Source organism: Phoxinus phoxinus, assembly GCF_949152265.1.
Source record: "Phoxinus phoxinus genome assembly, chromosome: 6".
Taxonomy (NCBI): domain Eukaryota; kingdom Metazoa; phylum Chordata; class Actinopteri; order Cypriniformes; family Leuciscidae; genus Phoxinus; species Phoxinus phoxinus.
The window spans coordinates 25,702,556-25,728,686 of NC_136881.1; the positions used below are offsets into that span (position 1 = coordinate 25,702,556).

At 37.0% G+C, this 26,131-nt stretch overlaps 2 protein-coding genes across 3 annotated transcripts; one reads left to right on the top strand and one right to left on the bottom strand.

The window, feature by feature from the left end:
• Window positions 1-5,385: 5,385 nt before the first annotated feature.
• Window positions 5,386-8,571, bottom strand: cldng (claudin g). 2 transcript variants are annotated; one of them, XM_079616019.1, is made up of 2 exons: window positions 8,106-8,233; window positions 5,386-6,694 (listed from the first exon to the last, which is right to left on the bottom strand). In XM_079616019.1, exon 2 carries the CDS (start codon window positions 6,690-6,692, stop codon window positions 6,063-6,065), a length of 630 nt encoding a protein of 209 aa, XP_079472145.1. In that variant the 5' UTR covers window positions 6,693-6,694; window positions 8,106-8,233; the 3' UTR covers window positions 5,386-6,062. The 2 variants fall into 2 exon arrangements, with proteins under 2 accessions (XP_079472145.1, XP_079472146.1); XM_079616020.1 differs by lacking the exon at window positions 8,106-8,233 and adding an exon at window positions 8,454-8,571 and having other exon boundaries at window positions 5,917-6,694.
• On the top strand, window positions 8,452-26,117 carry znf654 (zinc finger protein 654). Its single transcript, XM_079616007.1, has 9 exons — window positions 8,452-8,989; window positions 9,837-9,982; window positions 12,892-12,973; window positions 13,111-13,246; window positions 13,362-13,564; window positions 20,397-20,533; window positions 20,712-20,853; window positions 20,988-24,879; window positions 24,959-26,117. Exons 1-9 carry the CDS (start codon window positions 8,864-8,866, stop codon window positions 24,967-24,969), a joined length of 4,875 nt encoding a protein of 1,624 aa, XP_079472133.1. The 5' UTR covers window positions 8,452-8,863; the 3' UTR covers window positions 24,970-26,117.
• Window positions 26,118-26,131: the final 14 nt, after the last annotated feature.

Sequence of the window (26,131 nt, forward strand, 5' to 3'; positions counted from 1 at the left end):
AAGACGAGGATAACAAGGGGGCGGGGCTGGATGACGAGACAACACAAGCACATGGCCCAAACAATTGGCCATGCGCTTGTACACAAAACATGGGTCTGCCATGATCCTGCCACAAGACCAGGAAAAACAAAGACATGATGGCAGAATCATGACAGACAAACAGCCCAGAAGCACTGCGCTGTTACATTAGTTAACTCAGAGGCCCACACAGAAGAAAATGAGTAGTTGAATAAAGTTGTTCTTTTTGTTTGTTGCAGACAAAAAGTATTCTCGTCACTTGATAAATTTATGGTTAAGCCACTGTAGTCATTTGGATTATTTTAACAATGTTTTTACTAACTTTCTGGGCCGGCAAGTTTCAATTACAATAGAAGCCTATGGAGTGAGACAGTTCTCAGATTTCATTTTCAATTTGTGTTCCGAAGATGAACGAAAGTGTTACGGGGTTGGATAAGTAATGAGGGTGAGTAATTACTTCCCAGTAGAGTTCGAATGCAGGGGATTTGTTGCCACATCTACCACCAGTTTGATGAGGAAAATGGCAGTGAAGGGTCGCTCTCTCCAACAGGCCATCAAGTCATTGTCAAGTGCTGCCGAAAAAAGCAGTAATTGGCTCTGGATCAAACGTAAGGACTCCAGCTGGGCAGCAAGGTAGAGACAGAGGGTATGCGGTCAGGCTTAGGCCCGACTCAGGGAGAAGGACGCCCCTGCCATGCAGAGCCCATCAGGGATAAGGAGGATATGGCATAGAGGGGGGTGTACCTGGGACGCTGGGTACACCGTTGAGCCTTCTGGAGACGTTGTGGGCTTCAATCAACGAAACGTCGATGAAGCAGGGTGCCCACCTGATGACCCCAATGACATACCTTACCCTCCTTTTCACCACTCCACACCGACTGCTACTGTCAAGAGTTTCCTACTAAAGGGATTGAAACATCTAGTTCTATTAGCTTTACAGAATTTTCATTTTTGGGTGAACTTTTTTCTAAAAAAGAAAAAAAAAGAAAAGAAAAGTGCATTGTGTAATATTTAGAAGGATCTGTTGACAAATGCAATATAACCATGTTTTCAGTGGTGTATTAATGACCTTACATAATGAACCGTTATGTTATCTTAGAATGAGTCATTACCATACACACCGCAGGTCCCCTTACATTGAAATGCACTGACATGTTTCTACAATAGCCCTAAACGCACAAACACATTTCGTCACTATGTTGTTCTTCATGCAAAGAAGCTAGCTAAAGTCAGTAAATAAAACACTGATACAATGATGAACAAGTAACAATAATATTCACAATAACAGTTAATTCATTATTAAGTAAACCTAATTTCTTAAGTTATCTTTGTAAAGAAACCTCATTGCTTAACTGGCTACTCCCTGCTGTCTCAGACGACAACAGCTTTTCCTGTCGGCCACCGTAACTTATTGCAATTCACAACCTCACCACTACATGCCGCCAAATTACACAGTGCACCTTTAAGTGATTAGTTAAAAAAAATATATATATATATAAAATAAAAAGTGGAACACAGCACCATAGACAGTGCACAGCACCCATTTTCAAAGATGACAGACACAACACTTTTCCCATGGGGCAGTCTTCAAGGTTGCTTAAAATGCATAACGCAGCAAGATCCCAGGAGAAAGACAAGAGAATATTCCGTTCGAATGGAAGATGGAAATCAGTATGCTAAATACACAGCTTAAGCTTGAAAACAGCTGGTCACATAATTGACTGACTGCTAATATTCAACATTCATGGCATTCACAGTTATATGCCATGGTCCTTTATTACAAAAGCAACATCAACTGAAGGAAGAAAATTTTTTCCCAAAAATTTTACTAAAACATCCATCCAAACGTCGAAGATCTGACGGTGTTGACAAAAAACTGACGGTGTTGACGAAAAAAATTACGGTGTTGACAAAAAATGTGTGCATTGCTGATTATTGAACAGATGTGCTCTTTAAACACTACTACTACTACTCCTTGTTATTAGAGTATTGAACTTACTGTAAAGCAAACTATAATAAACATATTGCACATACACCGTTTCCAACTATTTTAAATTACACCGTTTCCAACTATATATATATATAAAAAAAAAACAATAAGGGAAACCAGGGGCCGTGATAATTTTTTTTTGGCCATATCGCCCAGCCCTACTAGCCTGACTACGTCAGACTTCCTACTTCCGCTAATTTAATTTCGCACCTGTAGTTACGAAGCAAAGTGAAGTAGCAGAGTCTGGTATTACCAGGCTACAGCCCTACACTGGCTTCTCATTTCTCTATCTCTGTCTCCACATATATAAATGTATATATATTAAAGTGCTGGCAAAGTTACACGTTACACAATAATAAGCAGACCACTGCTTGCCCATTATCTACAAGTCAGATGCGTATGGTTAAATAATGTAATGCATGCTATGTATGTGCATTTATGTGTAAATAAAACCCTGAAATAACAGTTTAACCCTACACTATATTCACAAATAATATTATATTCGCACATTAAGAGGTTATTGGTGAATTTGTCAACTCCGTCATCTTACAGGTCAACTCAATTTTTTTTATGTTAGCTTAGCCTATAGTAGTAGATAGAGTATATCGTATGTGTGTATGTATATGCATATGTGTATGTATGTGTGTATATGTGTGTGTATGTATATATGTGTATTTGTATTTCATGAGAATTTGTTTTTATTATTGTTGTGTTTTGTGTGGACCCCAGGGGGCTGTTCCATAAAACAAGATTAGAATACAAGCCAGACTTATTTTGGTTAGTCAGACTTATTGTCGGTTGATTCTGTTTCATAAAGCAAACTTAAAATAGTTCAAACTCAGTTACCCTGGCAACTTATGCTGGGAAACTAGCCTGGTCCAGGGCAGGCTAACTGTCAGGCTAAGCCTCAGTTGTTGCACAGATCCTCTAACACTGACCAATAGGAACACAATTACTGACAATCTCTCATACCATTATTTGACTTTATTAACCACTATAAGTCCAAAAATAAATATACAGTAAAGAAAATCAACTTAAATAAGGCTACAATGATAAATTAGACAACATAGACCTACAAACATATATATGTCGGGGTTTATATACATATATAAATATATATATATATACACATATATATCCTACAGGTTTTCTTTTCTTACTGGCTGAATGTTTTGTGATTTAATTAGATAGTTTTAAAAATTTATGAAACAGAACATTTAAAATAAATAATTACAAAAGCACAGTATACATTTAAACTGGTAAGATGAATCTGAGCTTAGTAATTGCTATATTAACCTACACTTGATTTACCCCATTACAACAGTCCCTTTACAGTTATGTATATCATAAAAATACACTAAATTGCAGGTTTAAAATTCTAAATAAGGCACATCTAATGTCCAACAACCAATATTTTAGCATTTATATTTTATGTACTTTATTATGTCTTTCAATTCAAATACATTTCACAATTATACAAATGGACAGTCCCTTTAAGACATAATATTTTCCCCCAATAAAACTTATTTTTCCTTCTACTTTTTTCTTTTGTGATAATACCCACCAATACATAAAAACAATTAGAACAACAACCATTAAGGACATAGACACTTTTACATATGAAAAAAATTGAAAAAATCAAACTTTCACATATTTATATCAAACTCTTATAATGACACATAATTAATAATAAGTTATTAAAGTAATATTATTTAAATATCAACAATTAAATAAGTAAATAAATAAAATAACACATAACTAGAATTAAGGGAGGGAAGGTTATTTAGTTATACGCTAATATGTATTCCTTTATTTTATGGAATATTCTTTGATTTTAGAGTTGCACATATCTTTTTAAAATGTAACTTTTGCTCTTAATTTCATGTTATCCTCTCCATAATGCGCTGTATAAACTAAATCTAACCAAACCTTCTTGCTTTCTCCAAAAAAAAAAAAAGATTGCTTTAAAAGCTGTAATTCCTAGCATTCTAATTAAATAAGTATAAGTAATCTTTTTTAAGTAGCTTAGGTCCTAAACCCAAAACTATATTTTGTATCTTTATTATATTTGGTTTCTTAAAAAAAAAAAAATCCCTGAATTAGGCCTACTTCTGTTCAATTGTTTTATTATAGGCCTAAGTATAAAATGAGTGTAATGAGATATAAGTTCACTGCAACTGATACAACATCCTTAAGATAAATTATTATAATCAGAAGATATTTCTGGTGTTATAAAATATCGCATAGCCTATTAATTTTCCAAGCAAAATGTATATTAGTCAGAATTATTGCGCTCCTATTTGGCGCGCATGCGCGCAGCAGCGCTCGTTCAATGTGAAGTTTACAGCCAAATTGAACTATTTGCACGACTTTCTAAGATTTTCAGATGGAGAATATTCCTGTGAAATGTAAGTTTTGCAAACACTATGTCTCAAACGCATAAAACAGCACAAAATATATGCAGTTTGATGGTGGATCGATTTGATCTATGATCGACCTCCAGGGCTGCTTAAGAGACGCGTGCACACGCAGTTATCTAGACTAGATAAACCTGGATCAAATTAGATGGATTGCGTGAACTTGAATTACCTTTTATGAAACCATTTTAGCCACAACTTATTTGTTAGGTTTATTCAAGTCTGGTTTTGGAGTTTAATCCCCGCTTTTCTTAGCATCTTTTATGGAACAACCCTCAGGAAGAGTATCTATGAGAATCAGCTAATGGGGATCCTAATAAAACAAAATAAAAACTCCGTTAGACATAAAACCTGATTGAGCTGACGTCTGACGGAGTTGACGTAAGGGCATGTATTTTCCCACCAAAACATGTATTGTAGGCTACACTGCAGCTAGGTAACGTTAGTGTTTCCTCAGTTGCTAGCTGTCCCAATAACCTCACTAAAATGCTTAAATTCAATCCACTATGGTTTTAAAAAAAGTATCTTAACAGAATGATGGTATTGACATGGTGGAGCTGTGCGACCATAGGAATATTGACATTGTCTAAAATATTTAAAAAAATGAAAAGGTACCAGAGCATGTGGGGTAGTGCTGCATTCACCACAGGCAGGGAGATGAAAAGGGGTCCTCAGGGATATAGCTGACCATGCTATTTCCTGATTTCAAGAGCTTTATGAAAAAATCTGACGGAGCTGACAGATCTGAGGACACAACTTTAATAGGCAGATTTCTATGGAAAATATTGTTTGATGTTCACTTCATGCATTGTTTTTTGTATTTATACTCTTTTTGATATGTTTTCACAATTGTAGAGCTTTTTTAAAGTTTTTTGGGATGGTTAATATTGTGACCTCTTGCTGAGGACAAGTGCAATAACATGGACCTTCTAACCACAGACCATATATTTAAACAAATTTTCCCCAAAAAGATAAAAAGTTTATTCCAAAAATCAGATAGGTATATACAATTCCTTTAGATTTAACTTTGTAAGTATGTCAATCATGACTTTTCTATGTGGGACATGTTTTGTCCCTATACTCTCTAAAATCAGTGAGCTGTAAACAATGATGGAAAACTTTACCACATGGTTGAATTATAGCCTTCATGAGAAATTACATTATCTTAAAAAAGATTCACTGACTTGGAGTCACTTATCTGATGGGTCCTGCTCCAGCAGAGCAACTGCCACTGAGATAAAGGGAATTATATGCAGCTTTGTCTAGGTATGGCACATGGCAATTTAATTTGTCATTTTGCAAAAGAAAAAAAAATAACTCCACAAAGCACCGGTTATTAAAAGGGAATTCAGAAGTCTTCGGCAGAGTAAACTATATAAAAAGAAGTGCCAAATTGACCAAAGCCCACCCTGGAGGGGGGGAGGGGGGGGGGGGGGGGGGGGTGGAGAAAAAGAGAGAAAAAAAAGCCATTACAGAAACAATACTGCCATCTGTTGGATAAAAATTTCCATTTTATTAGCTCAATAGAAAGTAATTGAGCAACAGGTTAAAATTCTTAGTTTACAGCAGGTCACACAAACAGACGTTTAAAAGGAGGGAAAACAGACAGCAGCTTTCAGAAGTCAAACACCCTGCAGTCACACATACTCCAAGCGCTCCCTTCCATTTTGAGAAGCCGGCATATACCGTCCCCCACCGGACGGCCTTCCTTTTGGGCAAGAACTGCAGAGAAGGCCTCCACCAACCAGCATGAGAACCGCTGCCCCCCAGCAGATAAAGATGGCTGCTCCCAACTCCCTCTTCTGAGATTGGGCCACTAGAGGATTGTAGAAGTCTCCAATGACCATATGGGCAGTCCAACTAGATGGCACCAAACCCAAGACTCCTGCAGTGACGAAGGCGGCCCCTCCTACTGCAGCAACCCGAGCTTTTGCGAAACCTTCTGCCAAGCAGTTAGTACATTTACCACCTGCAAAACTGGCAAATATGCCTACTAGACCAAGAAGGGCAGCAATAATAAGCATAGCTCGAGAGGCTTGTAGGTCTTGAGGAAGAGCCAGCATGGAGTCATACACTTTACACTGCATTTGACCAGTGCTCTGAACCACACAGCTCATCCATAGTCCCTCCCACATGATCTGCGCTGTCACAATGTTGTTTCCAATAAAAGCAGTCACACGCCATAGAGGAATCGCACACGATATGATGATGCCCAGCCAGCCAAGAATGCCTAGTGTGGTTCCAAGAAGCTGTAATCCAGTAGACATGTCTGCAAAAAGAGGGAGAAGCCAATAAACCAAAAAGGAAAGAACACTGGAGGGAACGCAAGCAATGATAAAAAAAAAAAAAAAAGAGACAATAAGCAAATTCTTTGTAAAACAGTAGAGCATTAAAATTCATGAGCTCTCGCAATCTAATAAAACAACTTTCCTCTCCCTCTGGCAACTACTCTTCTCTGGTGAAGACGCATTTACCAGTGCAAGGGAAGGTCAACCTCTTGCTCAGATCATCACAGCAATAGCAAACACAATCCAATCAATTCACAATAGTACAATCACTAAAACACTAACTTCGATTTCACACAGACTTTAGTGCGGTCACATTTAGCATTGCTCAGCAAATGGTCAAGGGCCAAATCCATTTATTTAAAGGAGGAAATCACACCATCTGTAATTTCTCAATGCATAAGATTTCCCCCCACAGATTTCACAACCAGTTCAAGTCAGTCATGCAGATTCACTATGTTTAACAAAAGAAAGCAGATGGGTTTGAAAGTAACCAGAGGTAAACACCCACTTACTGGAAGGACCTTGTGAAATTAAGTCTAAAATATGTTTGTTTTTTGGTTAGCCCTCGATCATATATATATATATAATAAAAACAGAAGTTCAATGCACTTCTAGTACAAAAGGTTAAAAGCCTGGTCACATAGGTTGACTGGCTTTAGCTTTTCTTCCAGCATGGTCATAGCTGGTTTAGCAGGTTGTTTTAGAAGTGTTTCAACGACTTATTTTCCTGGTCTTGCTTGGGACCAGGAAGTTTTACCAACCAGGTAAAACAGCCGAACACCAGCTTTCCCCGCTCAAAGCAGAAAGACCTACCCAGGATGGTTTTAGCAGTTTTCCCCTCAGCAGGGTGGACATAAAATAAAATAGTAAAAAAGTTGAAAGTGATAGGAGCAAAGCATGTCATGCTCTTTTGATAGACTTTTAGACTATTGATGCATGTATACACATACATCAATAGACTTTTTTTTGTCTGGACAATTTCACTGACATTTGTGACCACACCTTTACGGATACCCATTGCCAAACTATTTATAACCTTTATTTTACCAGGAAGAAAACTCACTGAGATTAAAATCTCTTTTTCGGGAGTGTCCTGGCCAAGATAGGCAGCTAAGTTTACATAGACAATTTACATCAAAAATTTACAACACACAAACAAATCTCATTACATGAATACAAATTTAAATATATATATAAAATGCATCTGGTTACAAACATTTACACACAACCAATTTACTCTGATGATTATCCAATAAATATTAAGGTTAGGCTAACCCTAACCCACTTCAATGATCTTTTAATTGAAAATTAAAAGATAACATTTTTAAATGTTACAGAGAGAAATATTTTTACCAGTCTGAAACAAACATCTCCAAGATAAACATCTCTTACCTGAGAACTTCCAATGCTGTTGATGAGCTTGCAACTTATTTACACCCACACCAATCAAATCACAATGATTTTGACAAAACAAGCACAAAATGCTTATGCGAAAGAAAACAATTATTTTAAAAGCCTTGATTCATGCCAACAAAAACTTCACTGTGGTCTTTTAAGTTATATTGCTCCAATAGCATGAAGATGCTGTTTTCTGACAATAATTACTATCCATCAGTGATTGCTGATTATCAATCAGTTAAATCACTGGTTTGTAGTTTAGCACGCTGTACTGATAACGCTGCCTATTCATTATTAAACTATTTATTATTACTAATAATGATCAATTACTCAGTTACTTACATTTCGCCCGATGATTTTACAGATCTTATATTTCATAAAACAAAAGGCCCATGATTGTTAAACATGTTGGAGGTATTACGGCAAGAATACAATATGGGAGTGTGTGTGTTTGGAAAACTTAGTTAATTAGAGAGACGATTCGAGTGATTTGACAACTTATTTATTTTGGTGTGTTTATAACTAAAAAGAAAAATATTAAGGTTCTTGCCTAACCAATCAAATGTCTAGAGTGCGGATACACTCGGACTACCGTTTGATCGAAGGGGTCATTGTCCAACCACAAAGCAGACATTTAATGTTCCGTAGCAACTGACAGGGCATTCCACCAATCAAATGCTTCCGATGGGCTGTCCTTACACTCACGGCAACATTCGTGGTCTCTGTTGTACGCGCTGGTTTAGACAAGCAGTATGGCGGAAGAAGAGAGTGAATTGGAGTTAGACAGGTTTAAGAAAGAACTGGAGACTTTGTTAAAGACTAGAACAAACGACGAACGCGGACTTCAGAGCAAGACGTACTGTGAAAGGTTTTGCGAGGTAAGATGACACTGGAATGGACGAAAGCGTTTGCAAGCTTTTTTAAAAAAGCAAACAGAGATGTGCTAACCAGTGTTAGCAGCATGTCAGCAGATTCCCCTCCCCCAGTGTACAGCCACCGTGAGCCAACATTCACTCAGTATTTTACCTCTCTATCTACAGGTGTTTTCAATATACCGCAGGAGTAGATATCAATAGACCGATAGTTAATTTCCAATCACGATTTATAGAGGACGTACTGTCACTTTCTCTCAGTTAGCTCCATTAGCCTGGTAAGCGGCTAACGGTTAGCATTCCTAAGTTGCATTCCAAAACAAGCAGCCTGCAGAAGATTTAAGCGTCTGTACTCTTCGTAATATTTTAGTAACCAGCGATTTTATGAAACCCTAAACGGGCATACCTAGTCTGAGAAATCATTATGCACGACTGTAGGGTGTTAAATGATAGAATAACTCGATGCTGTCAGTGTTAGCAGTGGTTGATATCCTAATAACCAGTCTCTGTAAAGGTTGGTTTTAAACCGCTGGTTTCTTCCCAACAGTTATCCAGCAGCCTTTCATTTCGAATGAAATGGTTGCTAAATGAATGAATCTAGCCTTCTCGTTTAAAAAAGAAACTTTGTATGCCGTTTTACGAAAGTTTGATTGATGTTTGATGTTTCGTAATTTGTATCACTAAGTCCATGCCCTGTCATTGAATGGCAGTGACTCCCATGATTATAAACGAACATTATAGCTCACCTGACAGTAATGCTTTCTATTTTTAGAAGCACATAGTAACTTAATTGTAATATATTTAGTCATTCTACTCTTTCTCTGTTAAAATTCTCTCTTTTTTTTTCTTTTAGTTGGTGGTGGAGCAAACCGGGCGATGGCAAGTGCCTCTTCCCCAGCTCCAGGTGTTGCGGAGTGCCCTGTGCTCTTTTGTCCAGGGTGTGGCATCATTTCCTCCAGAGTGTGAGCATGTACGCTACACACTGAGTAGTCTGGCCCTGTGAGTCTGCACTTCTGCTTTTGTCATGAAATAGACAATAAATTAGTATTTATTCTAAATGATTTATCTTTTGTTTCTTACTCTTTAAGTGAGTGAGTGAGCCCCTTTACACTATCCCTTTAAAAGGGTTGTTCACCCAAAAATGTAAATTCTGTCATTAATTACTCACCCTCATATTGTTCCAAACAGAAATTAAGATATTTTTTATGAAATCTGAGAGCTCTTCATAACCGTAAGGTTGAACCACTGAAGTCACATTAACTATTTTAACAATGCCTTTACTAGGGGTGGGGAAAAAAATCGATTCTTAGATGCATCGCGATGCGGATGTGGACGATTCTGAATCGATTCACAAATGCCCAAAATCGATTTAAAAAAAAAATTTTTTTTTTATCTATAATAACGTAATATTGACGGAACGCAAAAGACGGAACTCTGAAGCGTGGAAACAATATTGTCAAAGCTTCCACCTGGCTCGGAAAGGGCAAAGCGCATTACACAATCAATCGCAACTTTTATTGCCAAGGATTTGCATCCAGTCGTTGAGAACCAGGGCTTTCGCGCTATGTTGCACACTTTGGAGCCGAGATACAACGTCCCATCTCGGAGATATTTTACAGACACAGCGATCCCCACACTCTACAACAAGACCAAAACCGAAGTCATGGAATCACTGAAGAAAGCGGGTAGGATAGCTGTAACATGTGATGCGTGGACATCCGTATTTTATGTTAATAGAGATTCAGAATATGTTGAAGTTTGTTATAATTTGTTATTGTTGTGATTTTTACTGTAGTGAATTTACTGTTGTGAAATGGAAAATCAATAATCGCTAATCGAGAATCGTTAATAATCGAAAATCGACTGTAATCGAATCGGGACTTCATAATCGTAATCGAATCGAATCGGGAAATCAGACAGATTAACCACCCCTAGCCTTTACTACCTTTCTGGGTCTTGAAAGTGGTAATGACATTCCTGTCTATATATGGGGTCAGAATCAGAAAGCTCTCGGATTCCATCAAAAATATCTTAGTTTGAGTTGTGAAGATGAACAAAGGTCTTACGGGTCTGGAACGACATGAGGGTGAGTAATTTATGACAGAATTCAAATTTTTGGGTGAACTATCGGTTTCATTGCGCACCCTCATGTTGTTCCAAAACTGTAAGACTTTCATTCATCTTTGGAACACAAATAAATATATTTTTAATAAAATATTATCCAGTTCTGTACTCTCCATTGACAGCTACGCAACTACCACTTTGACGCTTCAAAAAGTTCTTAAAGAGATTGTAAAACTAATCCATATTAATTGAGCTGTTTATTCAAAATTTTCGGATGAATGCTTGTATGTGAATTAAAGCCTAAATTCAATCTATTCATCATAAAAAAGTGATTGTCTCTCTTCAGAAAACTTGGATTAAATCGCTCAATTCATATGGATTAGTTTTACGATCTCTTTATGAGCTTTTTGAAGTGCCAAAGTGGTAGTTGCGTAGAGTTGTGGACTGTCAATAGAGGGACAGAAATCACTCAGATTTCATTAAAATATCTTAATTTGTGTTCCGAAGATGAACGAAAGCCTTACGGGTTTGGAATGACATGAGTGTGAGTAATTAATGAGAGAATTTAATTTTTTTGGTGAACTAACCCTTTCATCGAAATGAACTTGCCCTCTCTCTTGCATCAACTTCCCTGATGACGTGTTTACCGGAGGAAGTGAGCGCCGAAAGCTTCTGATTCTTAAACATTTTGTTCATTGTGATAATCATACATATTGGCAGAAGCTAAAAGCTAAATATAGGCTATAAACAAACTACACTACGGTCGCATGAGTTCAATGTCACCATCACTAAGCTACTCCGTCAGTCTTTATTTAAAAACATTTTCCCTGAAAGTTTGAGTTGTAATAGTTTGCAAAAGCATGATTATACACGCAATGAGGCTGTGAAAGCGAATTAGTGATGGATGAGTTTACCTGTTCTGATGGTGTGATTTAGCCATTTGTTTGCAACTGCCTTTTACAAGACAAGTAAAAGCTTTTAAAAAGCACAAGAGGGTATTACTGATGTATTTTATATTGTAGAATAAAACATGAAAGAATCATAAGCTTGTGCTCAACACACACCTTATTTCAAACATTTAGACATTTAGTCAAAAACCCATTCAAAACAGTGCTTGTATGCTAACTCGTTTCTGGGTTTTGGCCTACAAAAGTATGTCATCCCTGCACCAATTTATCACAACTTCCGTTTCATGCGGACTTTACAGGTGCTGTAAAACTTTATTAGAACAAATTAGTAAAACAAATTAGGAAAGTAGAACGTAGCTACGTCTGGTAAAACTGAGCACTCTTGTCATCATTTGCTTACTTTCATGTTGTTCTAAACCTGTATGACTTTATTTCTTCTGTGGAACACAAAAGATATTCTGAAGAATGTTTGTACCCAAACAGGTTTGGTTTCCATTGACTTCCATTGAATGGACTTAAAAAAAACACTGTTATTTTTCAAATTATCTCTTATGTTCCTTTAGAATTGACATTTTTGGGTAAACGATCCCTTTAAGTTATTTTTACCTTTGTCTGTAATAAGGGTGCTCTGATCAGAATTTTTACACTTGATTCTGATTGGCTTTTGTATTGTTCATCAGCTGAAAAAAAAAATAGAAAGTCATTCCAACTATAACGTTATTCTGTGCCGTTATCGTTATTGCTGGTGTGGACTGTTATTCTTTAATATTGAGAGGCTCTGATAATATAACTCCTAATAAAACTAATCCTGTCTGAAAAGGTCTGAAGATTGAAAAGTGGCTAAAATACTTACCGTATTATTGTTTATTGGTGCAACAGGTTGTGAAAGTGAATAATTATAGAATCTACTCTTTTTTTATTGTTTTTCATTTGCAGGAGTATCTTTGAACTGCTGTTGTTCTTTGGAAAAGATGAATTCATCGAGCATCCTTTAAAAGATATTCTAGACTCATTCCAGGTAATCGCATGACATCAATCCTATTATTCTTGGGGAGCATCATGTCGAATTTTGCTTTTAACCTTTCAGTGGTTATCTTGTTGTGTCACTCGGATGTTTTCATTAATATGGTTACATTTTTTTCTTGTCTTTTCTAGGACTGCTATGCAAGCCTGGTAAGGCACCAGAATGTTTACCTTCTGCAGGTTAGGCATATTATTAAAGATGGAGGGCCTTGGGCAAACCCTGTACTTCAGGCCATTCTCAAGGATTCAGAGCTACCACAAGAAGATGGTCAGTCTATCAAGCTTCTGTTTATTAACAGTGTATCTAGATCAAGTCATCTTTACCTTGGATTTTCTAAACTGTTAATGTTTCATTCATTTTTAATTGCTGTTTTTGTTCGCAGTGGACAAATATCTGAGCTCAGAAGTATCAATTTTCTTCGAGCTGCGTTTGCGTTACCTGGTGGCATGTGAGAGGTTTCCGGAGGCCTTGGCACTGACAAGGAGATGCATCCGGCACACTGTTGTAGGGAGGCATCTCTATTTCAAGCAAGCCTACCTCATCTGCCTTCGGAGAGCTTCTCTTTGTGAGCGCTTGTACAAGGAGGTGAGTGAGAAATTCTCTTGGTGTGAAACGGGCCTTATACACAGTCCACTTTCTTTTGGCAGTTTGCATACCTGAACAATAGCAAAACATTATTGATTGAAATTTTTATTTCGAACATGAGAGAAGAAGAAAAAAAAATATATATAAAATAAGATACAATAATGTCCAAAACATTAAGAAAAAAGAAAAGAAAAAATATAAAAAGCAGCAAACAAAGTATCATTACTTTCGAAAAGGAGTAGGAAGAAGTAAAACTTATGTACTCCTACCCCTTTAATTCTTACATTCCTTTAATTAACAATTTTTATGTTATTATTATTTTGTTATCTGCATCTATACACATATACATACCTATATATACATACACATACACATATACATACCTACACATATACATACATGCATACATACATACATACATACATACCTACTTCAAAGTGACCACTAACAAGTATTTAAACTCATAACAAAGGAGCACTCCTACAGTACTTCTTGAAAATCTTTTCTGTATAATTTTTTTTGAAGATAAATATGTTAGGGCATTGCTTTAATTTTCATCTAGTTTATTCCACAATTTAACTCCGCAGATTGATAAACACAATCTTTTCCTTGTTGTTCTAACTCTATTTGTCTTAAAATTTCCCCTTCCCCTTAAGTTGTACCCTCCCTCAATCCCTCTCAGAGAACATCTTTTGTATATTCCCAGGCAATAACCTATTTCTTACTTTGAACATGAATACTGCAATTTGATATTCAATTTGATCGTAGTATTTTAATAATCTAGACTGGCAAAATAATACATTTGTGTGTTCTCAAAATCCGACATTATGAATTATTCTTATAGCTCTTTTTTGCATTATGACTAGTGTCTGTAGTGAATGTCGGTAAGTGCTTTATCCACTCCCTATTGTGATTTATAGGACTTCTGACTTTTCTGGACTTTTTTTGTTTCCTAGTTGTGCATTAAAGTCCTGTCTTTAAATGATTTGCCCAGTGGGTTATGTATTAATAGAGCTGTTGGTAACACTTTCTATGAAGTCCATGCTTTATAATGAATTACAGCTCCATTTATATACAAGTATTACTTTTTTATAAATATATTTATAAAGACTCATTAAGACCTATACTGCATCATAAGAACAGTTATAGTTACATTTAGATTATTTTTTATAATTACTTAAGTCATGGATTTGCCTTTTCAATGCACACACTCATAATCCATTATACACTGATTTATAAGTATTAATTAGTCAGTCGCATGGATCCATAAATGTATTTATAAAGATGCAACCTGCATTGCTATAATGTTATTATATTATAGTTGTCAAATAAGTTAATATATTGTTATTAATAGCCATGTTGTGTTCTCGTAAATACTTACTGTGAGTGATAATACAGTTACTAACCTCTATAACTGCATCATTGGTGGCTTTAAGTAAAGTGAAAACATATGATGCAATTTTCTTAAAGCAAATGTTAAGAAATTATGAAGATGTGCTCATTTTACATTTTAAGTTATTTACTTGTAAATGTAACTAATTGAACAATAGTTCCTGTTATAAATAAAAATAATGGAAAAAATCCCACAGAAATCATTAATACAAATAGTTGATTTTTCTTTTTTAATGTCACATACTAGCAAAATACTGCAACAATATTTTTTTAAGTATGATTCCAAACTGCTATAAGCAATACCATGCATAGGGGTGTAACGATATTCAAACCGAACCGAAAAAACGCGATGCACCACCTATGGTACAAACCGCGATACTCTAATTTTGAACCGAAAGCGCCCCGCGCCCTTACTGCCCCGCCCAGCTCTCACTTCACCTTATGTCACACAACAAAATTTTATTAAATAGTAATTAGCCTATGCTGGTAACAACTAATGAAAGCTGTATTTTTACTAAATATACACAAACTTTTGATTTCCAAGTGCAGGTCACATTACTTTTGGTGATCGATCACGCTTGGCAGTTTAGCCTGCAGTGTTTCCCACACATAGATTAATTCGTGGGCGGTGCGCCACAGAATAAACACCGTCCGCTACATATTACGTTTTTTGGCAGCCGCCAAAGTGAATTTTTATCCCGCCAAAGCCTTATTTGATTGGTGAGTGATGTAGATGACAGACTGCTGCAGCAAAAAAAATGTAATTAGGCAGAATCAAGAAAGAAGCCACTAGATATCAACGAAAGTGGATTTTCAGTGGGAAACAAATAAATTAAAATTACTTTAGAATTCACAAAATAACAGTTAATTGCAATGTAATACCTATGAGAAAACATGTTAATGTTACATTAACAATGCATCTATATTTAGATTTTCACCAATGTCTAGGGCTGTTTACACCTGGCCACTTCATGCGTTTTCTCAGATTGGATAGGAATCTTATTTATCAAAATGATTCCATTTACACCTGGTCACATAAATGTCTTTTTGCGGATATAAATCTGATCTTCAATTCCCGCGATATATGCAGATTTAATGGAGTGCACGTCACCGAAAACAACATATGAGAAGCATTTTATTGATCATTAGCTAAAATTTAAAAATCAAAGACCGCAATAAGAGAGCGCGGCAACAGCCCTGGTAAGATCATTTAATTTCTTTACAATTAATGAAGATGATTGTGTGTTAAGCGTCTGCGACTTACTTTCACTTTGATTTGTGATAGTTTGCACGTTTGCTTGATGAATAGATGACACGCCATTGGTTTCTATTAAAAAAAAAGAACGTAGCCTACGTTTGTATGTAGGCCTTGGCAATTTATATTCACAATACTTACTAGAATATAATTAATATTATTTTATTGCATTTGTATTACCGGTAGTTGTTTGAAGAGTTAAAAAAAAAATTTGGTCGGTCTTAACGCAAGTTTACAACCAACAAGTCCGTCGGACTAAAAGGGAAAATAAATAAATAATTGGGTCAGTCCTAAATTGACAGGGTCGGTCGGGTTACGGCAAACAATAATATTTTTAAGGATGGCCTAAAATAGATATTTTTTTAAATGGCAGTGTTTATCACACTAGTGTGCTTTAGTGTTTATCCATGACATTTGGAAATACTTTTATTTTGTACAAAATGGAACAGTCACACTTGTGGTGTTCCTGGACAGGTCAAAAAATGACTAGCCTACAAAAAAAAAAAAAACGTATAAATCACTAGTTATGCTACATTATCACCAAAATTCGGATTACATCTTTTTTTTTAACTTGTTTTCTTTAATTAGGACAGGTTTTGTATTTATTTTGTAAACTGATTAATCATAGGCCTCATCGATCTGAGCTTATATTGGTCAAAAAAGGCCAATACATTTATACATTTTTAATTGCAGGATTAAATTAATTATCACAATCCGACTGTTTATTAAGCGCCTCACGCCGAAGTGAATGCGCTTGACAGCTAACCGGAAATGTCCAAGGGCCAAAGACGTCACTTCCTTAAAATAATGAATAGCTGTTGAAATGGTCTATGGGAACCGGAGCTTCTAACGGCAGCTGCAAAGACTTTACCAATCAGCTCTTTTATTTAGAAGGCTCGACGTATTCCGCCATAAATGCACATTGCACTTTCTCCCATTAATTAATAATAGGACTGAACTGTCTGTGTACATCTATACCTGTATCTATAGTAGTGGTGCACGATATATCGGCCTTCGATATAATATCGGCCGATATGGTCTTTTTTTTTACACATCGGTATCGTTCTGATGTCAAAATTGGACGATGTGAACTGGCCGATAATCATTCCTGTGTATTTGACGTGCGTGTAGGCTTATGCTGCGATCGTGAATAGAGCGCCAAATTCGCGTCTATGGCGTCTTGTTTGACATTTGAACATTTTGAATCCAGAGCGAAATGGACCAACATATCTCTTGCGGTAGGCTAAATATAACTGTGTATCAGGCAGAATGTAGTGCTATGGTTGTAATAGGAATTGCAAAGAACAGCAGTCGTCTTGCCAAACAGTCCAGTTTGGCTCAATCCATATATTTGGCGACATAGTAGAAATTAAACTAACGTCCTTCGGGCTACGCACGTGCACTTCCAGACCGGGTCAGTAGCCTATACAGTATCGATCGGCTGCAGCTTGCTTTTACTCTAAAGTCTTGATGTATTGTCACCCTAGTAAAAAAAAAACAGCCTATGTGGAGGTGGAAAATATTTTCCTTGAGTGATACGAGTTTCGTTTCACCATTAAATGGATGAAAAGCATGCTAACAATTAAAATATACACTGTAGCTGCAGCCCAACTTTATTCTAGCCTACACGTAGCAAGTGTTCAGCTTGTGTTGACGTGAACCATGGACATAATTGAAAGTTTATGGACTGAAGTATTTAGAAGACGCTTTTATGCAAAAAAGGAACAAAGCTGAGTGTTGAGCGCGCACTGCATGGCACGGATGCGCGGGCGAGAACACTTGCATTTTCCTATCAACAGTGGAAACAACTTAAAATAATCTATAATTTCTGGTCATACAGAAAATAATACATTATTCGCAACTACTTTTATTTGTGTAAACTCACAATAACAAAAAAAAAACCGTTGTGCTTTTGTAAAATAAAATAAAACAATTAGACGCGCTTTCATGATCTCCGTGAACTGGAGCGCAAGAACTGAAACAAAATATAGCCTATGAAGGTTAAAGCTTGAAATGTCCACTTTAAAACGAACAAATTCGAAAGCTAATACCTTCTGATTATGTAATCCGTATGAAAGGTGCATTTTTCTCTAAAAGCGCATATGCTTAACAGCGGAGATGGAGATGTGTTTTTAGCCGACTTAGAAAATAATAGTTTATTAATAATATTAATGGCTCTTCTCATTCAGCACTGCGGGAAAAATATCAATTCCAGGTTCCAATTTGGCCTTAGAAAACCAGTAAAATCGACATGTTTTCCATAATAATTTGTGAATAAAATCAGAAAATTCGTCGATATTAACTTTTTTGCGCAGCAGTTGGTGTAGCCAGTTCAAATAAAAATTTTGGTGTTTAACTTTGCGTTTTAAAAAGACAACAACCGTTTTTCAATTACGGGTTAAAAAAGGAAAAACGAATGGACACAAAAGTGGATCGTTTGGAATACGAGACCGAGTTCTTTATTAAATAAACAATAATTAGCCTATAGATATACTGGATTCTAAACCTCAAAGAAATGCCACAATCAAAACCTCGGAGCAGAAATGAGGGCGAAACACCCAGAAACTTCTTAGGCCTATGTGTCGTTTACAGCTAAGGGTCTTTCCCTGCCATTAATGCTTGGATAACACGCCACGTCTCCTTCCATTAATAATAATAATGTATAATGCGGTGCCTGTGATATTATATAAACCAACGTCCGTTGCTATGATTTTTGGAATGTGAAAAAAAGAGACGTTTTAGTCGCATAACATTGGTTAATGGAAACGGCGTCATTTCGCAATAGTTTTTTATCGATATTTAGATAATAGCGCAAAACATTTGCGCAAATCTGTAATGGAAACGCAGCTATTGACATTGCCTATTTATTCTTTCTTATTTGAATATTCATTACAAAACATTATTGGACATTGAGATAGCCTATATTCTTTCTCATAGTGTGAATTCATGACACGCTTGTATCCTTTATAAAAAAAATATTTTTATATAAATATTATTTTTTTTCTTCTGAAAATCTGATGACATATTTTGCATATAGGTTAAGGTGCCCAATATCAGTAATTTCTGAAAATAAATGACAAAAGTAAAAAAAAAAAAAAAATGTTTTTTGGAAAATAGCTCTTTTTTTGATTATCATAAAAAAACAAATTCTATACAGAGATATCGGCATCGGTAAATATCGGTATCGGCCATAACAGCAATATTAATATCGGTATCGGCCACAATTTTCACATCGGTGCATCACTAATCTATAATCTTTCGTATACATTTTTTTTTTATGCTTCTAAAGCCTGTTTTATGCTTCTGCGTTGAATCGACGGCTTACCCCCGCAGACCCTTCTGCGTCGACGCAAACCCCTCTCCGCCCCCTCCGCCGTAGCTCGACGTGCACCTCCAAAAAATTTTAACTACGCGTCGAGGCGACGCAGACCACAAGGGCTGTGATTGGTCAGATTATACATAATTTCCGGAGTGTAGTTTTTCCAGTTTCCCCCTCCCTTCTTTTTCGTCTTCTTTTTACGTCTTCTTTTTCTTCTGCGATTAAACATTTGCAATAAAATCATTTGTAATAAAATCAATCAAGAAGCTTCTTAAAAATAAAATTTCCCTGAAGCAAACCTGGCGGCTTCATAGCTGCATCCATGTTAGCACTTCACGTTTGATGTGGTACTTTCACACAGGTTTGAAGACTCGTTCTCGCCCCCTACAGTGCAATTCGGCTAGGTATACATCCGCGCTAAAATATCAAGGTGAAAGTCATCATAGCTTGCGTAGTATAAACTTTGAGAATAGATTAACGGCAATATTTGTTTTATCGCCCGATAAGAATCTCACGTTAACGGCGATAACGGCCCACCACAAAAAAATTAATAAAAAATAAGTGTGTGTGTGTGTGTGTGTGTGTGTGTGTGTGTGTGTGTGTAGGGCATGCAGTTTTCTCATGGTAATTTTGTTTTTTACTGTAAATCAATGCAATATCACAGGAAATAATTGATTCCAAGTTTTTTGTGGTCTGTTCAGGTGTAGGAAGGTAGTGTGGTGTTTGTATATAAACAAATCTAAAGCTATAAATATAGTGACATGAAATATTTCCAAATGTGTGAAGTTTCTGTTTCTGACATAATGGAAGATTACCATATTTCATGAGCAATGTCAAAGATTACACTCTTGTTTTCTTTTCTAAAGATGGCAGATATCGATGGGAAGGATGCTGTAGAGATACTCTGCATGATGGAGAATGAAGAGAAAAACGAGACCGTTTTGATGCTGAGTAAAGGCTTCCTATCTCAGAAGCTCCAGATTGGAGACATGTACTACCTTTGGTGGGTCTCAATAGCTCTACAAACATTATTTAGAAGGGGAATTGTTTTCAGTGCATTTCACCTCTTTTTAGAATTTAATATTTTTTTACAGTTATTGCAACAACCTAAACAGAAGATAGTGTTGAGGTTGCAGAAAATTACATTCTCATTTTATTCTGTATTTCTTTTTTCCTTTAAGGGATTTGGTCTTCATATGGAGCAGACTCTACTTGCGGTTGAACCTTTCTAAACAGAACTTCTTAGAGGAATGCAAAGTAATGATATTGTCAGCCACCAACATAAAAGCGATTTTCCCATTTATGAAGGTGATTTTGGCAGAGGTAAGATATTATTTTATCATTAATTTACTCTTACACTTGTAATTGTAGACCTAGACAAAAATCTAAGCAAACACACCATTTGTCAATATTTATGGAATGGTCTTAATAATGACAATAAAATATTTATTTTTCAGCTTGGAAAAGATGGCTTGGGGATTTGTGTGGAGCTTTGTGCACGAGCCTTGCAGACTGACCTTAAGAATGATCCAGTCACCAAGTCCCTCATCTACAAAACCATTGCATACCTACTTCCTAATGACCTTGAGGTCTGTAGGGCTTGCACGCTGCTAGTTTTCTTCCTAGAGAGAACTGTTGAGTCATACAAGAATGTGTTCCTCCTATATACTCACCCTGATCAAGAGTACCATGCAGACACCAGTGTTGTGGGTAACAGTGTACGCTTTGAGGTTCTCCAGATCCTGAAAAAAGACCTGTACTTTGACCCTGAGTTCTGGAGCATTCTCAACATCGAGACAAATTGTCTGAAGCTAATGAGTGATAAGGTCGGTAAAACAGCCTTATGTGAAATCATGCAAAAGGACAAGTGGATTCCAAGTTACTGTATGAAAGGATATTGTCAGTGTCACACAGACAACACAGACAAGACTATAAACAAAGCAGAAAAACATACAAACCAAAATGACCAGGAAGCAGAGTCATTGAAAACATGGGTTAATTCTGCCTCAGGGGAAGCATCCTCCAAACCTCCAGGTAAAAGGCGGGGGAGGAAGCCTGGGACACATCTGGTTAAAGATTCAGAGGCCTCTCCAGTTCGACGTTCATTTAGGCAATTGGACTTGGCAAAGAATCACACTAGGCAACTTAATAGCAGGCGTCAGAGACTACTTTCCCGACAGACAGAGATGAACACTCTGAAACGCAAGGGCAGGAAACCACAATGGCTTTTGGACCAGTTAGCTGCCCAATCAGAAAACGGTGAACCTCGACAGGCCAAGAAACCAGGAAGGAAGCCAAAGCAGTCAAATGTTTTGACAGAGATTTCACTTGAGACAGCAATCAGTGAAGTCACAATGAAATTTTCATATCCTGATAATGAAGTTGACCTCTCTTCTGATGTTCAGGCATCACTGTTTTCCACAGAGACCCCTAATATCAATGAAAGCAGTACTAACAAAATTCACGAGAATTTGAAATGGCCTGACAGTAATGCATCTCTTATTGAGTTACTATCAGCAGAATCTACTCCATGTAGCAAAAAAGACTTCAAGGTGCGGGAGGAGATCGTTTTCTGGGAACAAGGCCTTTCTATGGTTCGAAAATTCCACACATATTCAAGACAAGCTGAATTGGAAGGGATATCAGTTGACTGTTTACACCGAAATAAAGAATTTAATCTGGACCATAATGAATCCAAACAAGAACCACAGTCTGCTGAGCAACAGTTTGAGCCTACAGAGAGCCTGGGAGCTGCAACACAGGATAAACATGTGGTGGAAAGCATGGCTACACCAATCCTAGCTTTAAATGTGGAAACATCCACTCCAGTTGAAGCCATTCTTGAGCCAGTTAAAGAATTCATTGAAGATCCAAAAGAAAATAGCGAGTTATCAATTTCCCAAGATGCAGACACTAAATATCCAGACTACGGTCCTTACAGTCCTATTAGTCCTGCAGAAAGTATTAATGTTGATCTTTCACCAGAAGTGACAACTGACACCATTCCTGTACCTCATAGTACGCCTGAAAACATGACGGTTCTTCAGGAGGATGCTCCTCCAGTTCTTACTAAAGAGACAATGCTTCCTGATGAAACAGTGGCTACTTTTAGTGAAACTGAGATTGACACTAAAATTGTGCCTGAGAGGAAGGAGGTGCCAGTGGTGCCATCAAGACCTGAGGAGACATCACCGGATATGCATTCAGCTGTTGGTGGTCTAGTCTCTGACCTTATCCCTGCAAGTGATGCAAGTTGCCAGCTTTCAGTTAACTGCAGCCTTTGCAATAAAGAAACCAAAAACCCACACATTCTACGACATGCACTGTGGCATCACCGAATTGACAGAAAGTGCATGTTCTGTCACAAACGCTACACTCATGGGCGCAGCCCATCAATCCATTTTAAAGTGCACATTCAGGAACTGAAAAAGTCTAATGGGCTTTTTAGTGAAACTGTTTGTGAGAATGCCACAGAGACCGCCTCACAATGTGCACAGAAGAGACTGTTTAAACGTGTGAAGAATAAGTTTAGAAACCTCAAAATGAGGTTAAACTGCAGTTTGAACATCACGGATTTGCACAAGGAAGGGCAAAGCACAGAGCCTAAGGTTAGATTGCGGACAAGGTTGGTCAAGAATTCAGATCCCCCAAGTACATCGGATGAACAAAAGGAGAAGGTTTGCAAGATGAAGACAAAATGTCTAAGGAGGGTTTTAGGAAAGAAATCTCAGCCCACAGATGAGAACAAAAAGTTTTTAAAAATGAAACTAGCAAGGAAGAGACCAAAGGCTATGCAAGCACAAACTCCAGAGGACAAACAGTTGGATTCCAATGGCAACTCAGCTCATAGGGTAAATGGAGTGATCAGAAAGAAAAGGAAAGTTAAGAGTGAGCCTGAGACAAATACCTCAAATGAAAAAAATCAGACATCATTACCACAAGATATCAAAGTGAAAATTGAGGAGACATTACCACAGGACAACAAAGAGAAAATTGAGACATCATTACCACAAGATATCAAAGTGAAAATTGAGGAGACATTACCACAGGACAACAAAGAAAAAATTGAGAATGCAGAAAGTCAGAAAGACAATGAAAAGACTGAATCTAAGAATGTAGGACTGAAAAAAGACAAGAGCAAATCAAAAATTAAAAGAAAAGATGAAATTGTGAACTCTAAGCGAAAAAAGAAGATTACTCCTGGAGACCAAAAAGAGGATGGAGAAGCTATAAAAAGGAGGAAGATGACAAATAGTCCAGAAGACAGTTCTGAGAATCAGGAACCCATAGACAATAATACAGAATTTAAGGAAATAAATGCAGTGGGGTATAAAAATGGGACTCAGACAAAGTCCAAACAGCCTTCCACGCCATTCCAGGGAAAAAGAACTGGTGCATCTACACATGTTAGATGCCCTGTGGAGATTTGTACATTTAGTGCCAAGTCAATCCTTGTCCTTTCACATGTGCTGTCACACCACCATGGCGACAAGAAGGCACTTCTGTTCTTTTTCAATTTTGGAAAGGAAAAATGTCTTTTCTGTTGCAGAAAGATATTTAATCCCCAGCATTTTTTTGACCATGTGATATGCCACAGAGGTGAGCTGAAGTTCCCATGCTACCATTACGGCTGCAAGGAAAGGTACCAAACACGTACAGAACTGAGCGAGCACATGTTAGTCCATCATCCATTGAGAGCGACGTGCTGCTTTCCTGGTTGCTCTATGCAAGCTGAGACCATTTTACTCCTTTATAAGCATGAAAAAACACATTATCGACTTGATACAAATTTGGAAATAAATTCATTCCCCAAACATTCTGAACCAACAAGGCATGGAGCCCCTCAAATTCTGGAAGGTAGTATGGAGGCAGCAGCACATTCTTCAGTCAGTCAACCGATTCAGGCTGCAGCCAAGTGGAAGGGCCCTACATCTGCAAATCAAGATGATGAAGGAAAGCCTTTGGTCCTCAATAAAAGTTCTGTTAGCTACAGTAGCAAGAACCATAGCCTTGTTAATGGGCATAGTGAGAGTAACAAAGAAGTTTCTGGCAAAACTTCAGATCCAGTCGTTAAAGAGCAGGAACCACTCGTTTCGGGAAAACCCGCAAATAAACAATTCATTCGACCCCTTCCCTCAGCTTATCTAGATGAGTCGTACATTAGCATGCCAAAACGCTGGAAGGAACCCCAAGTGGGCTCAAAATTATTGGGCTCGGTGTCAAAGCCAGTAAAACTGCCTACCAGGCAACGTTGCTCTCGATGTTTTGAGTCTTTCAACAGTGAGGAAGAGCTGCAAACACACAAGGACAAATGCACATCCCTCTTTGGTTTTGATTCGGATGATGAGAGTAAGTACCTTTTTGTTATTGATTTTAAGGTTATTTAAATTTGTGCAGTTTGTTAAATATAATTTTTTTGTCTTCATAGGTGCTACCTGAAGAGAAGCAGGCCTTTCTACTGGGAAAACTGCTAAATGCTGCTGTAGGCAATCAGCGTTCTTACATGCGTGCTTAACATCTTCGTCTGCATCTCAAAACTGAACTATATTGAGATCCACATGGGAAACGAGTTATGCCTCCTTGCAGTCTTGTATGACCGATCAGCTGCTTTATTTCAGAGCAAAGGTCTTTTATCTCGTCAAAAGTTCTGATGTTGAACATTTTTCTTTTCTTTTTTTTCTTTTCTTTTGAGACTTGGGAGTATTTTTTTTAACTTAATCGTCAACTGCTTTCTCAGAAAAAAAAGTAAGTTTGTCTTTCTATAAAATCCACAGCAGATGCTTTTCAACGCTTGTCATCACTTTCTGTCAAAGATTATTTTTTTCAATTCCTGGTAATGAGAGGCCACCAAGGACCATAACACTACAAGAGGATTTGGTCGGTCTTTCTGTTCAGGATATATACCTGCTCTAGAAAGCACAAAATGTTGTGCTCAGTGGCGTTTAATGGAAGGTTTAATTTAACTGTTTTGTGACAGTAGGTCATGTGTCTACCAGTGTTACATGGTGCATTATGAGCAGAAGTACTGGATATAAATTCATAAGCCACTCAAAAGTTTTGCAAGCACACTATAAACATTTTCTTTTCTTTTAAACCTTGATATGTGAAGCATTGTAAATTGTCACTGATTGCATATTTTGCAAATGTCATTACGTTGCTTCCATTTAATTCAGTGGTCACTTGAAAATAATTAAAGATACCAAGTCTTTAAATGATGGATTTACGTCTGTTGGGATCAGAAGAACTGTTGGCCAGTCTGGTGCTGCTGGTGCAGATTGCAATTGCAGATACTCCTGGTAATGGAGTGTACATGTGCCACAAAGCCTCACCGAACATTGTCATGACATATTCTAAAGGACTTCTCTTTAAACAAAATAAAATCTTAAGGGGAGGACTAATTTGTGTCTCAAACAGAGGCATGTTTAAAGCTGTTCCATTTATAAGCAGTAAAAGTCTTATTTATTCTTTTTTGTTTTGTATCTTCTGTAAATGTTTAAAGAGTTTAAATTGTATATGATTGGATTGGGTGACTGGGTTTATATGAGAGCTTTTTTGTCCTAATTAATAAACACATTTTAGGGGGATTTGAGTTTGTTGGTTT

What these genes read in the sequence shown, in the direction of transcription:
- cldng (XM_079616019.1), bottom strand. Translation starts at nt 6,692, where the DNA reads ATGTCTACTGGATTACAGCTTCTTGGAACCACACTAGGCATTCTTGGC.
- znf654 (XM_079616007.1), top strand. Translation starts at nt 8,864, where the DNA reads ATGGCGGAAGAAGAGAGTGAATTGGAGTTAGACAGGTTTAAGAAAGAA. An exon ending in ATATTCTAGACTCATTCCAG is followed by an intron (nt 12,974 to 13,110) that starts GTAATCGCATGA and finishes TGTCTTTTCTAG; the next exon opens with GACTGCTATGCAAGCCTGGT. An exon ending in GTGAGCGCTTGTACAAGGAG is followed by an intron (nt 13,565 to 20,396) that starts GTGAGTGAGAAA and finishes TCTTTTCTAAAG; the next exon opens with ATGGCAGATATCGATGGGAA.